The 15,354-nt window shown below is 40.5% G+C and overlaps 1 protein-coding gene across 2 annotated transcripts in view; it reads left to right on the top strand.

Annotated features, from left to right (window-relative positions):
• Positions 1–15,354, top strand: part of tyro3 (TYRO3 protein tyrosine kinase) — a 35,842-nt gene that overhangs the window by 12,648 nt on the left and 7,840 nt on the right. The window contains exons 9-18 of one of the 2 annotated variants that reach the window (XM_047345180.1): positions 1,283–1,421; positions 1,697–1,820; positions 2,004–2,098; positions 3,821–3,916; positions 9,810–9,890; positions 11,740–11,832; positions 11,909–12,030; positions 12,111–12,220; positions 13,970–14,129; positions 14,275–14,411. In XM_047345180.1, the coding sequence (XP_047201136.1) occupies positions 1,283–1,421; positions 1,697–1,820; positions 2,004–2,098; positions 3,821–3,916; positions 9,810–9,890; positions 11,740–11,832; positions 11,909–12,030; positions 12,111–12,220; positions 13,970–14,129; positions 14,275–14,411 (1,157 nt within the window). Of the gene's footprint in view, positions 1–1,282; positions 1,422–1,696; positions 1,821–2,003; positions 2,105–3,820; positions 3,917–9,809; positions 9,891–11,739; positions 11,833–11,908; positions 12,031–12,110; positions 12,221–13,969; positions 14,130–14,274; positions 14,412–15,354 lie in introns of both variants that reach the window. The other variant, XM_047345179.1, reaches the window with a different exon arrangement.

Genomic DNA, 15,354 nt, shown 5'->3' with positions numbered 1-15,354 from the left:
CCTCCCGAGGAAGGTGTCCAGGAGGCATCCGGTATAGATGCCCGAGCCACCTCAACTGGCTCCTCTCGATGCGGAGGAGCAGCGGCTCTACTCTGAGCTCCTCCCGGATGACCGAGCTTCTCACCCTATCTCTAAGGGAGACCCCGGCCACCCTGCGGAGGAAACTCATTTCTGCCGCTTGTATCCGCGATCTCGTTCTTTCGGTCACTACCCAGAGCTCGTGGCCATAGGTGAGGGTAGGAACGTAGACCGACTGGTAAATTGAGAGCTTTGCTTTTCGGCTCAGCTCTGTCAGTTATTGAGGGTCTGCTCTCAATATGATTTGATGCAAAGCAGAGTCAGAATCAGGGAAACTCTGAATTTAGTATTTCCTGACTCAGTCTGATGTTGTTCTTAAAATAATTAGGACAGGCCTCCTGTCTGATATGGGCATTTCGAGGGGACGCCTCTTAATGTATGCACAAGTTAATATGCTGAGATATAAATTTTTTATGTACACTGATCCAGTGAAGATTGATATGCCAATATGGAGAAATGTTAGTGTTGGTTTATCCGCTTCTCATGTTTTATTGCACGTTAAAGCCTGCATTGAGCTGGCTTTAAACCTAATCCTACAGGTTAGGTTTAGTTAACAATGGGGAATACTTGTATTAACTGACTGACTAACATCCTCTGACATCATTTTGAACACATCACTGAGACTGAATGTGCCTTTCTGATAACAGCCACGTAGTGAAGACTTGTTATCAGCGCGATGTGGTGATGCTTAGGCGTGGTGTGTTTACTGATCAGAGGCTGTAAATCCAGTCACCAGCTGATAACTTTCTGCAGGTCTAAGTAAGACTGCTGCAGTTGGACTCTCCCACATATCTGTGAGACTTATCTCTGACACATAACATCCCGATGTTCTCATCAGTCTGGAACCTCTGGATTCATTGAATGTACCCACTGGTCCTGGGTCAAAGTTTTGCTTTGTCATGTGTCCTTATTTCCTCTGTTAATCACTGCAGCAGCTTCTCATGGGGATTTCTTTCTTTTTAATGTGATTTCACTAAATTTATTCATGGGATTTTTTTATTTTTGTTTAGCTAAATCCAAGAAGGCAGTTTACAGATCAGAGAGGATGTTAGCAAGAGCAGCCCTCTGACTTCAGTCAGGACAGGCTCAAACAGCAGCTAGCATTACCTGGGGGACTGTCGGTGTCAGCTGTGCTGTCCCAGCAAATTGGGAGTAGCAGGACCAGCTGGAGAGGTACCTAATATCCCGAATGCTATGTTTCCAGGAGCCACTGCTGTTTAAGGAGAACTCTGCTCAGATCTCAGGAGGAGCCCGTTTTTTTAATGCCTCCATCCAGGTGGCAGCCTGCACCTCGGTTGGCTGTGGACCTTGGAGCCCCCCAGTGCTGGTGTTGCCTGTCTCAGGTAACCTCTCAGTGGGTTGCGGTCTGTTGAATGCTTTCTCTCAGGCTTCTCAGTGAATACTTCTTGTTAAATGGATGTTTCCTGATTAGTGTTTTCAGTTGAGATCTTGTTTATCGAAGAGAGGACATTATTATTATCATTGTTTGTAATGTGTGTACGCTCCGAATATCCTCACTGAATATCCTCACTGGGACAAATGAAGGATTATTCTGTTTGTATTCTGGTCCTTTCTATCCTAAATTGGACTGATGTTTGCCCGTCTGCTGCTCCCTCAGCACAGCACCAGGTGCAGCGGAGCCACATGTGGGTTGGCCTCTTGCTCGGCCTGCTTGTGGCCACCATCGTTGGTCTCCTGCTGACTGTCGCAGCTCAGCGCAGAGAGAAAGAAACAAAGTTTGGGTATGATGTATGGTTGTATGTCTGTTTGCGGTGTCTTGTTTGAGTCTGAACACAGTGACTCTGTGTGCAGAGGTTCTGCAGCAGCCTTGCTGCTGGAGATGTTTTTACAGGTTTAGACAGGCTGAGCTGAGTGTGAGGGTGAAGGGCAGCACATGATGTTTTTCTGCTTCTTTCTGTTTGCAGTTCTGCCTTTAAGAGTCCTGGTTCTGAGAGCTCAGTGTTCTTCACAGCAGCTCGATCATTCAGCAGAAACGTGGCAGATTTGCACGAGTCCACCTGTGAGTGTAAGGTTTGCTACATCCTCCTCTGTTCAGAGCTGGTACAGACGTTTAATGCCTCTTTACAAATTACAGTGCTGTGAAAAGTATTTGCCCCCTAAAATGTTCAGGATGTGTGGGCTTGCAGGGATACTGGCTAGCTAGATGTAACACTAATAAACCTTTTTTTTTCAGATCAAAATAAGAATTTACTGAAATATGAACATTATTGGTATACAGAAAATAACTGTCTTTGTGATAGAGATAAATCCTTGTCATTTTATGTGTTGTGAAAAATGTATTTACTCCCTTAGAAATTTCTTACTTAAAGAGATTTAAATATGTTAATGATAATAAAAAAGAAAAGCAAGAAAATAGTATGCAAACCAACCTCGCCCTATGTGAGAAATGAATTGTCTCCTAAACCTAATAATGTAATTTAGTATGTAGTAGACATGTAGTTTAGGAAATCGCATCCTCGTGTGTCGTCGCGGAACACGCCTAATTGCCCCTTTTGGTAAATAACGCTGTTATATTTAATCAGTGTTGTTCCTTAGATTGGCAGCCCCTTTTTAGCCCATCTGCGTAAGCAGGGCAAACAAATGTTGTACCTATCCTTTAGGGCCTAATGCTCTGAGGGTGGTGGCGGTACTGCAGGATTGTAAGCACCCAAGAGGTTTGGGTCTCAAATCATGGCTGGGGATTTTGCTGCGCAGCACTTCTGTCTGCTTTTGCCTCAGCTCAAGGTTCACCTGAATGGTGTCGAGTGAAAGCCCAAATAGTCCATCAGCAGACAATGGCACGTCCAAATAACAGGGTTGGCCTTAGGTGTCACTGTGCCACCATCATTGGTGTTATTTCTCTGCTTATAGAGAGGGCTACAGAGTGGGAGTCAGTACCAAAGCTATTTTGGTTAAGAGAAGTGCAAGAAGACAACGGAAGAAAGTTGGCAACAAGCTCAGCCACACACATGGCTTGATAAGTTTGAAATGCTGTAACAGAGCTCATCCCTGGGCTGTAGTGGCTCAATAGATTTTCTCCAGCTGTTCCATGGAAACTTAATAGTGATTAGAGGGAAGGGTAGTCGGACCACTGATGTTTTCTCCATTGGTGTATAATGGTTCTCAAGGTGGTTTTCTGGAGTCCCTAAGAAGCCTAAGAGGTTTCTCTGTAATCGTTTCCAGACTGTTAGATGTCAGGGACTTTGTTTCTCATCTGTTCTTAAATTTATTTCTTTAGTTTTGGACATGATGAATTGCTTTTTGTTGTTAGATAGGTTCTATTTAAGTGATTCCCTGATTCTAGAGGTCTGGCAGTATTGAGGTCTGGGTGTGGCTGGAGAAACTGAAGCAAAACATAAGTGGTTAATCACAGATAATTCATGATATAGCAAGGAGGGCAATGACTTTTTTCATATAGGGGCAGGTATGTTTTTTCACTTTATAAATCAAATCATTATTTCAAAACTGCTTTTTGTATTTACTCAGGTAAACTTAGTATGATATTAAAATTAGCTTGAACAGTTGGAAAGAAAACGACTAAAAACAGAATAATTCTGTAAGAAGCAAAAGCTTTCCCTGCACTGTATATTTGATGTCGACCTAAAATTGATCATTCCTCTAACTTTTCTCCTTGTCCTTGTCTCCGCTACGTACAAGGAGAGACGTTGAAATGTATCAGTGATGGATAAACTGGGGGCATAATTAACAGGCTGGACTCCTCTATGTCTTTCTCTCCTTCCAGTGGACAGTCTCTGCATCAGCAGCGAGCTGAAGAACAAGCTGCAGGATGTCTTGATTCCAGAGAGACTTCTTACACTGGGCCACGTGTTGGGAAAAGGTAATCCAACAAGAAAACTAGTCAGCAGGAACCTGACCAGATATTTGGATTGTAAAACAGCATGAAAATGACCAGAAAATGAAGAATTAAAATCAGAACCACTGAATAAAATATAAATACATTGGCACAGAACTGTCCAGCGAAACGACCTCAGAGTAGATCTCTACTGGAAGTGATAGCAGTTGGTGGGGGATGTGGTGGTGTTCAAACAGGAAATCGATATGCTACATGTCTGGAATCACTGCGGCTTTCTCTAGGTATATAAAACAGTAAAAATAAATGTGGGATTTGGGATGGTGAAGTTGGATTTTCACAATAGGTTGGTATAAATATTCTTAAAACAGATAATGTGTATTAAATGCATCCTCACTCACACAATTACCAAAAGTACTTTTTAATACAGAAATATGGGCCTTGTATGTCCATGTCCTGTACTGACCTCAGTACTTGGTCAGAGCTCGTTTTGCATGAATTACCGCATCAATGCAGTTTTTTTTACTTTACATTTTACTTTATTAAGTTGTTCTTTTTCATTTATCAAATTTAATTCCGGTTAAGCAGCAGAAATCAGCCTGTATTACCCAGAGCTGCATGGTGGCACATGGGTAAATTCAATTAATCCCAATTGATTTGAGAGATGCTTTATTAATCCCAAAGGGAAATTAAATGTTTTGTATCACTTATTATACAGGTTATTTTAAAGGGCCGTTGTAGATGCTGATGGCTGTGGGCAGGAAGGATATCCTGTAGCGGTCTGTCTTACAGCAGATATGACGAAGCCTCTGACTGAGGACACTGTTGTTGTACAAGAGTTTTATGAAGAGGATGCTCAGGGTTGTCTTTAATGTTCTTTATTTTATGAAGAATCCTTCTTTGCACAATGATCTCCAGAGGTTCCAGAGGAGTCCCCAGAACAGAGTCTCTGGCTCTGAGGCTGCTACCCAAACAGATGATGGCAAACGATATTGCGCTCTCTACAACAGACTATAGAATATATGCAGCATCTTGCTGCAAACACTGAAGGACTGAAGCTTCCTCAATAAGTAAAGTCTGCTCTTTCCCTTCTTGTAGGCAGCTTTACTCTTAGGTCTCCACCTCAGTCTGTTGTCCAAATGAACGATGTGGTATTTATACTCCTCCACCACCTCCACTTATTCCTGTTTCTCCTAAAATTAACAATCATCTCCAATGAGATGTGTTTCCACAGAGGTTCTCTGCACAGGCCTTCAGGACTCTGGGGCTGACACCATCTGGACCTGCAGCCTTTTTCTGGTTCATTCTCTTCACCTGGCTTTGAAAGACATAAGGAGGGATGGAGTGGGAAAGGGGGGCATAAGCATCTTCTGATTTGGTTGAAGACAAACATGTAGAAGCAGAAGGGTCCATGGTCGAAATGGAAGATAAAACATCTGAGTTGTGACAGGGAAGCTTTAGGTCAAAGGAAGGTGGGATGTCTGTTTTGGTGTGTGCAAGATAGAACGATACTGAGCTTGTTCCTGAACTGAACCTATTGAAGAATGTGTTTAGTTCATTGACTCTGTCCAGACTTCGATCTGTTCGATCCTCCTTCTGCTTGAAGCATGTGATTTTCTTCATCCTGTACACCTCCTTGCTGTCTCTTATCTTGACTCTTAAGTTGCTTCTGTATACTCCTCAATAGTTGCCTATCTGCCTCCTTGAAGGCTCCTTTTTCTTGTTTAGGAGTTCTTCTTCATTGGTGGTTCGGGGTGTGTTACTGGGGTGACATCTCACTTTTCTGGTCTGTGGCCTCAAAACAACCAGCTTCCTGTGACCATTTCTTCACAGTTAATTTTATAACACGTAGTCGAAGAACATGGCGCTTAAACAAAGAAAACCGAGTTTATGATTTGATTTTGTGAGAGCATATGTTTTCTTAGAGGTGTATGAATCCCTGAAATTTCCATAAAAAAATCCATCATTTTGTTTTCTCTGGTAGAGCAGCTGACAAACTGTTGAAATTTTGGAAATATAGCAAAGACTGATGTGTGATTAAAATCACTAGATATTGCCACAAGCGCATTGGGGTGTTTTGTCTGTAGTTTAGCAACAAGTGAGCTGACGACATCATATGCAAAGTTGGCAACAGCGGATGGTGGAACGTAAGCCATTGCCAACATAACACTCGTGAACTCTCTGGATAAATAATATAGATGAAAACTTGCTGCTGACAGTTCATTATTATGGCCGCTGAGAGGACTTTTTACTGTAACATTTCCTGGATCACACCATATTTTGGTCACAAGAACTGCTAATCCACCTCCCTTGTTTTTGCCAGTCCTCTTTAAATCTCTGTCTGGTCATATGGTAAGGAAGCCCGGCAGAGACGCTGGAGTGGGGGATATGATCCTGAAGCCATATCTCAGTGTAACACATAATACTGCATTCCTAGTAATCTGTCTAGGTCTTTGTTAGCCTTTGGAGTTCTTTAGTTCTTTTTTTTCTGTAACAGAGGTACTCCAACATCCTGGCACCTTCAGTGGTGCAATTCTAGAATGCAATGTTTTGCACTGTTGCCTTGCAGCAAGAAGGCTCTGGATTTGAATCCCAATTTGGGCACTTTTTGCTTAGAGCTTGCATGTTCTCCCTGTTCTTTTGTGGGTCTGTTCATGTATTCTGGCATCCTATCACAGTCCAAAAACATCACTATTAATTGCTGGTTACTGGTTGTTTGTGCTTTGTCTCTCTGTGTTGCCCTTAATGGACTAGCAATCTGTCCAGGGTGTACTCTGCTTGTTGCCCAATGATGCTGGAGATAGGAATCCACCCCACTACGACCTGTGACAGAAAAATTGATTTCTTGCTTAAATGTCATCATTATCTCATGGGTTGAAATTTGCTTTCCATAATCATATTACTTGTGGTCATGTTATATCTTTATCTTATTATGCTTATGAGACACTGGGTGAGTCTGCTCTGCCTCTGAAGGTTCGTTGTAGAGGACAAAGATAAGCAAAGTCTGTTGTCACTATGATTTACTGAGAAGTTAGTTTCCCACACTTCTTCTGTAAATATATTTCACACCCTTCCTGTACTGGACTATAAGAGACATGTTACAACTGTGTAAGTTAGAGCAACTCTCTCAAAGACCAACAGAGCAACACTCTGCTGGATTAATCAATTATTGAAATAATCGTCAAATCGTTAAGTGGAGTATATAGACTCTGAAACATGCCATTTGCTGAAAGAACAACCCACTTAGAGCAGTAATTAGGCCATGATTGTACTAAAAATATCTACATTTTGCATTTAAGATGAAAAGCCTTTTTTGTTTGTAAATATGCTCTATCCAGAACTCCTCAAGTGATATAGCTTTTGCTTCACCTGATCCAAATTCTGTAAAAAAAAATTCCTATTAAGCACCTTTTGCTAATTAATCGATTAATTGAAAAAATAGTTGACAGATTAATCGATTAGCAAAATAATCATTAGTCGCAGACCCACATGGCTGTCATCTTCATCATAACAGTGCTCAGATAATGCTTTTTTTTTCTTTTTTTTCCAAAACAGACCCTAAAAAGGATAAACAGGTAGATGGATTTCCACAAAAATAAGTTTTCTAGCTGGGGAAAAAGTAAGGACACTCTACCCCCTATAGCTTGTGTTACGCTTTTGGCTGAAATAACTTGAGTGAGATGCTTCTTGTAGCCATCTACCATCTCTAACATCAGTCTGAGTAAAGTTTGTCCCACTCCTGACTTTGAGATGTGAGATGTTTGAGGGGTTTATTGTATGTTCAGTCAGTGTAAAGCTACCCAACAGCATCTCAATGAGATTAAGATCTGGGCTTTGACTATGCGCAGGATGTTCAATTTCTCAACTCTCGGCCAGTACTTGGTGGATATATTTTTATGTTTTGGATCATTGTCGTGTTGCTGGGTTCAGTTCTGCTTGAGTTTTCATTTTTCAAGAGATGGTCTCAGATTTTCCTTAAGCCCCCTTTGGTAGCGTTCATGATAGATAATATGATGGTGAGCAGGCCAGATCCTGCTGCAGCAAAGAATAACCAAACCATAACAGTTCCACCTCCATGCTTCACAGTTGATATGAGGTTACTTTCCTGGAATGCTATATTTGATTCATCCCAAAATTGGCCTCTGTTCTGGTGCCCACATACTAAGAAGTCCTGGTCTTTGTCCACATTCTCTGTGGCAAACTTCAGTTTGGCCTTCATGTTTTTTGAGAACAAATATTTCCTCCTTGCTCACTTCTCAAGAAAGATAAACGTGCACAATCTCCTTATGACTGTAGAGAAAAGACAGACAGATTCCTTTTGTGCTGTAATTGAATATAACAAAATGTGCAGTTCAATGTAAAACACAGATCTTAAATAAAAACAAAATAAAATACATAAAAACAATAAAATCCGGTAGCCATGGAGATCAAGGTATTCTGATGATCTGTCAGGATGCTGTGGTGATCAAAAGTGTTTTTGCATCAAACCGATATCTATCAGTTCGAGCCAGCTGTATCTTATGCTTGCATAAGCATATTTATTCTTCAGTGACATTCCAGTACACCTGAAAGACAACTGCTTCACTTTCATGCCAACAATTGGAAGCGCCTGCAGTAGATCGATGATGACTTTTTATGGTTTTTGCTCCTAATGTGATGTACCTGTGGGCGATTTTAGCCATTTCAATTAAGAGTAAATGTAGAGGTGTCCTAATTTATTCCTCACTAGAAATGTAATTCTTTATTACACTTTAGTATTTAAATGTATTTTTTCAGCTATGTTAATTTTTATTACTTCTTTTTTTCAGTATTGTTAAAATTGATATTAAACATTTACAGATTTTAAATGTGTTAGAAAAGCACAGAGGTTGTCCTATTGTCTTCATATTAATGTAGGCTGCCACATTGACTGACATCATCACAGAGAGTAGACCTACAACCAGTAAGAGTTTTAACATGAGTTTTCATCAGGGAATCATTTAAAATGCAGTCATTAGGACCCAAGATGATACCTGGGATCAGATTGGACATATATGGTTTTCACACATTGTCCTGAAGCCCACAGGCTTCTCTGACATGATCCAAATCAGGTTTCCAGTGTAGTTGCATTTCCTGCTAAGTCATACAGTATCTGTCCTTTTAAGGCTTGGTTATTTTGCTATAGCCATGGTCCTTTGGCTTTGAGGTCAGGTGCTGAGCCATGGAGTCCTGAACAAGCCTCCAAGAAACTGTGGAAAAAGAACCAACTTTGTTGATTTGTGACTTTGAAATATATAACGTGAAAACTTAAAGTGGGGAGGAGATCGTTCTCCTGCAGCCAGACAGCAGGATTTACCTAAACATAAAGAACCAGAACTCAGTTTCTCATAGCAACAACCTGATATAAGCCTGTGATTAAAAACAAACAGCCATGATTCACATGTTCCAGAGCTACAATCAGACACACTGTCATGTCACCTAAATATGATCTTAGTGATGCAGATGATAACACACAATCATTACTCCTCACAGGTAGCATAAGCCAGCCTTGTATTTTCGTAATGACATAAAAACATTGGTATATTATATCAAAATAGAACATTTGCATTGTTTCCCACTGTTCCCAGTCGCTCCTCTGGAATATTTTCCTGCTGGGAGAATGAGTTAACCACCAGGGATGTTGAGCTGTGAGGAGAAGAAGCTTTTAACAATAAAGAAGTGTTACCAGGCCAATCTAAAAAAAATATTTATTAGGTTTTAATGTCCTAAAAATGCCAGTTTCCTCAGATATGTTTCAATATACATAGACCAATTAGAAACCATTAAATATCCAAAGAACATAGAAATTATGTTTAGTACCTAGAATTTTTTAATACAGCTGAGTGAAGAAACTGAATGAGAGGATAACTGGATGTTGATGTCTGCATGTTGACCTTTGCAGGAGAGTTTGGGTCAGTGCGTGAAGCCATTCTGAAGACGGATGACTCATCTGTGCAGAAGGTGGCTGTTAAAGTGCTGAAATGTGAGTCATGATGGGATTTCATCTTATTTTTCAAATCACACAAGAGTTAAAGTGTTACAGTGCCTTGCGAAAGTACTCGGCCCCCTTGAACTGGTCAACCTCTTGCCACATTTCAGGCTTCAAACATAAAGATATAAAATTCTAATTTTTTGTGAAAAATCAACAACAAGTGGGACACAATCATGAAGTGGAATGAAATTTATTGGATATGTCAAACTTGTTCAACAAATAAAAAACTGAAAATGGGGTGTTCAATATTATTCGGCCCCTTTACTTTCAGTGCAGCAAACTCACTCCAGAAGTTCAGTGAGGATCTCTGAATGATCCAATGTTGTTCCAATGACTGATGATGATAAATAGAATCCACCTGTGTGTAATCAAGTCTCCGTATAAATGCACCTGCTCTGTGATAGTCTCATGTTCTGTTCAAAGCACAGAGAGCATCATGAAGACCAAGGAACACACCAGGCAGGTCCGAGATACTGTTGTGGAGAAGTTTAAAGCCGGATTTGGATACAAAAAGATTTCCCAAGCTTTAAACATCCCAAGGAGCACTGTGCAAGCAATCATATTGAAATGGAAGGAGTATCAGACCACTGCAAATCTACCAAGACCCGGCCGTCCCTCTAAACTTTCATCTCGAACAAGGAGAAGACTGATCAGAGATGCAGCCAAGAAGCCCATGATCACTCTGGATGAACTGCAGAGATCTACAGCTGAGGTGGGAGAGTCTGTCCATAGGACAACAATCAGTCGTACACTGCACAAATCTGGCCTTTATGGAAGAGTGGCAAGAAGAAAGCCATTTCTCAAAGATATCCATAAAAAGTCTCGTTTAAAGTTTGCCACAAGCCACCTGGGAGAAACACCAAACATGTGGAAGAAGGTGCTCTGGTCAGATGAAACCAAAATTGAACTGTTTGGCCACAATGCAAAACGATATGTTTGGCGTAAAAGCAACACAGCTCATCACGCTGAACACACCATCCCTACTGTCAAACATGGTGGTGGCAGCATCATGGTTTGGGCCTGCTTTTCGTCAGCAGGGACAGGGAAGATGGTCAAAATTGATGGGAAGATGGATGGGGCCAAATACAGGACCATTCTGGAAGAAAACCTGTTGGAGTCTGCAAGAGACCTGAGACTGGGATGGAGATTTATCTTCCAACAAGACAATGATCCAAAACATAAAGCCAAATCTACAATGGAATGGTTCACAAATAAACGTATCCAGGTGTTGGAATGGCCAAGTCAAAGTCCAGACCTGAATCCAATCAAGAATCTGTAGAAAGAGCTGAAGACTGCTGTTCACGAACGCTCTCCATCCAACCTCACTGAACTCCAACTGTTTTGCAAGGAAGAATGGGCAAGAATTTCAGTTTCTCGATGTGCAAAACTGATAGAGACATACCCCAAGCGACTTGCAGCTGTAATTGCAGCAAAGGGTGGCGCTAGAAAGTATTAACGCAAGGGAGCCGAATAATATTGCACGCCCCTCTTTTCAGTTTTTTATTTGTTACAAAAGTTTGACACATCCAATAAATTTCATTCCACTTCACGATTGTGTCCCACTTATTGTTGGTTCTTCACAAAAAATTTGAATTTGATATCTTTATGTTTGAAGCCTGAAATGTGGTAAGAGGTTGACCAGTTCAAGGGAGCCAAGTACTTTCGCAAGGCACTGTACATCTCCTTTATCAAAGGGTTTAAAAACCACAGTGTGAATAGAAACTATCAAAGTTACAGATGCATTTATTTTATTCCCAAAGCTCTTCCAAACACCAATGACCATCAAAGAACTGGGGGTTTAAACCGTTCTGTATGTAAATGTTTTTGTTTTCTCGTGCAGCTGACATCACCTCTTCAGGTGACATTGAACAGTGTCTAAAAGAGGCAGCCTATATGAAGGACTTCCACCATCCCAACGTCATCAAACTCATTGGTAGCACACCAGCATAACATAAAATGTTTAACTAAGCTGTGTAAATACACAAATCACAGTCTGTTTTGTCCAATAGGAGTGAGTCTACACCGGCGTCCCAGCCAGCGGCTGCCAATTCCAATGGTGGTCCTGCCATTTATGAAGCATGGCGATCTGCACACCTTCCTGTTGCTGTCCCGTTTGGGAGATGAGCCATTTGTAAGCAATTAGTCAGGACACATTTCACACTTACACCCGAAGCCTAATAATTTCTGAGAACCTTCTGCGTCTTGCTTCAGGATCTACCTCTTCAGACTCTGGTCCAGTTCATGCTGGACATTGCCCGGGGAATGGAGTATCTGAGCACCAAGAACATCATTCACAGAGACCTCGCTGCCCGAAACTGCATGTCAGTCAGACCACTTTTCCGAGCTTTGTTGTGATTTAACCAGGTTCAGTAGAAAACGTTGTTCTATCTTGGACCTAAAACATTTTTTGATCATTTTATGATCTTTATAATCTTGAAATGGAAAATAGGTAAAAACCAGTACTCTGCTGTGAAAAGTTGAAGTGTACAGTCGAAAAAAAGCTTTCTTTTTTCTTCGTCTTTCTCCCTTTGGTTAAATTTAGCGTTGACACTGCGGTGGCTTAAACTATTGCAATATTAATTAGGTCAGTAATTTAGCACAGTAATAAAATCATAACTAATGTTTTGTGTATTAGAAAATGGAGACATAAACTATAGATTTAATATTCTATCAGATGTGTTTGGACTCAATATCTCTATTTGGACCCAGAACCTTGGGAAGGCGTTATCCAGAAGATTGTACTTTGCTAATGTGTAGATGAACATGTGTGTTTATTGCATTCAAGTCATGTCAAGTTTATTTATACAGGTCCTTCTCAAAATATTAGCATATTGTAATAAAGTTAATTATTTTCCATAATGTAATGATGAAAATTTAACATTCATATATTTTAGAGTCATTGCACACTAACTGAAATATTTCAGGTCTTTTATTGTCTTAATACGGATGATTTCGACATACAGCTCATGAAAACCCAAAATTCCTATCTCACAAAATTAGCATATTTCATCTGACCAATAAAAGAAAAGGGTTTTTAATACAAAAAACGTCAACCTTCAAATAATCATGTACAGTTATGCACTCAATACTTGGTCGGGAATCCTTTGGCTTCAATGCGGCGTGGCATGGAGGCATTCAGCCTGTGGCACTGCTGAGGTCTTATGGAGGCCCAGGATGCTTCGATAGCGGCCTTTAGCTCATCCAGAGTGTTGGGACTTGAGTCTCTCAACGTTCTCTTCACAATATCCCACAGATTCTCTATGGGGTTCAATGAATCTAAAATATATGAATGTTAAATTTTCATCATGACATTATGGAAAATAATGAACTTTATCACAATATGCTAATATTTTGAGAAGGACCTGTATAGCGCTTTTCAGCAACAAGGCACTCAAGGCGCTGTACATGAGGAAAAACATTACAATGATACAGAAAATCAAACAACGGAGGTAATTTTAAAATTGTCCATGTGAATGTTGAAGTCTCCCACAATAATTAAACAGTCATAATCAACACATATCACAGATAAAAGCTAATTAAAATCACTGATAAAGTTTGTTTTGGACTTGTTCAGGAGGCCTGTAAATATTCAAGAACATGGTTCGGACCAGGTTCTTTACCTGGAGAGCCAAATATTCAAAAGAGTCAAATTTGCCCAGAAATACTTTTTTACACTCTAATAAATCTTTAAACAAAGTGGCCACCCCTCCACCTTTTCTTTGCTGTCTGCTCTCACAAAGAAAATTGTAGTTCGGAGGCGTCGACTCTATCAGAATGGGAGCTTCATTAAATTCATGTAACCATGTTTCTGTTAAAAACATAACATCAAGTTTGTGGTCAGTAATGAAGTTACTGAAGTTCATTGACATGAACACATTGTAACAAACATTGAACGCAGCTGAGCTGCTGCTGCTTTAGTAAATTCTCCATTTACAAAGTTGGGAAAAATGTTGCGAACCAGCCAGGACATCTTCAGAAGCCCAGATAATCAATAGATGTACTTTAAAGTCTGACCCACTTATTAGGATGACTTTGGCTTCTAATGTTGTAGGTGTGTGTGTGTGTTACAGGTTGAACGAGAACATGTCTGTGTGTGTGGCAGACTTTGGACTCTCTAAGAAGATCTACAGTGGAGATTATTACCGCCAGGGCTCTGTTTCCAAACTGCCCGTCAAGTGGATTGCTCTAGAGAGTTTGGCAGACAATGTGTACACCACTCAGAGCGATGTGGTACTCACACTCATACACAGACATCCCTTGTGCATTTTGGATGGCCTCAGTATCAATAGAACACAAAAGGCCTAACAGTGGATTGTGTGTGTTTGTATGTGTACTTATTTATTAATAATTAATTTATTAATTGTATTTGTTTCAGTGGGCGTTTGGTGTAACAATGTGGGAGATCATGACCCGCGGTCAGACTCCATATCCTGGGGTGGAAAACTCGGAGATCTACGAGTTTCTGATCAAAGGAGAGCGTCTGAAGAAACCCGCAGACTGCAGAGAGGACATGTAAGTCTTAGCAACACACTTGGGGAATATTCAAGTATATATGATATACCATGTGTCTTGCTAAAGTATTCATACCCTTTATATTATTTGTTGCACATTGTCACTTTACCTCACAAACTTTGGTGTCCTTATTGGGATTTTATTTGACAGACAAACAGAGTAAAACATAACTGTGAAGCGGAAGGAATATTATACACACGTTTTCAAAATGTTTAAAGGTAAAAATCTGAAAACTGGGGCATGCATTTTCATTCAGCTCCCCTGAGTCATCACCCTGTAAAACCACCTTTCACTGCAATTACAGTTGCAAGCCTTGACATGTCTAACCAGCTTTGCACATTTAGACACTGAAATGTTTGCTGATTATTCTTTGCAAAGTAGCTCAAGCTCAGTAAGACTGGATGGATAGTTTTTGTAAATATTAATTGTCTTGCTACAGATTCTCAGTTGGATTTAAGTCTGGACTTTGAGTAGCCCAGTTTTCTCCACCCTGCTCCTGATTACCCACTGTTTTGCATATTTTAGGTGTTTCCCTTCACAACTACAGTGAGGAGAACAAGTATCTGATACACTGCTGATTTTGCAGGTTTCCCCACTTGCAAAGCATGTAGCAGTCTTGAATTTTTATCATAGGTTCTGTGAGAGACGAAATCTGAAACAAAACTCTAGAAAATCACATTGTGATTGGTGTTATTGCATGACGTAAGTATTTGATCACCTAACAACCAGTAAGAATCACGGCTCTTACAGTTCTTTTGTAAGAACCTGTTTGAACTCGTTCTCTATGTAAAAGACACCTGTCCACACACTCAATCAAACAAACTCCAACCTCTCCACAATGGCCAAGACCAGAGAGCTGTGTGAGGACCTCAAGGATAAAATACTAGACCTGCACAAGGACGACTGCACCGTATTGAGGGGAGGATGGATGGTGCCATGTATC

This window comes from Girardinichthys multiradiatus, chromosome 19 (assembly GCF_021462225.1).
Source record: "Girardinichthys multiradiatus isolate DD_20200921_A chromosome 19, DD_fGirMul_XY1, whole genome shotgun sequence".
Taxonomy (NCBI): Eukaryota; Metazoa; Chordata; class Actinopteri; order Cyprinodontiformes; family Goodeidae; genus Girardinichthys; species Girardinichthys multiradiatus.
Note: the sequence above shows the minus strand (reverse complement) of the source record. Positions and strands in the feature narration are given on the sequence as shown.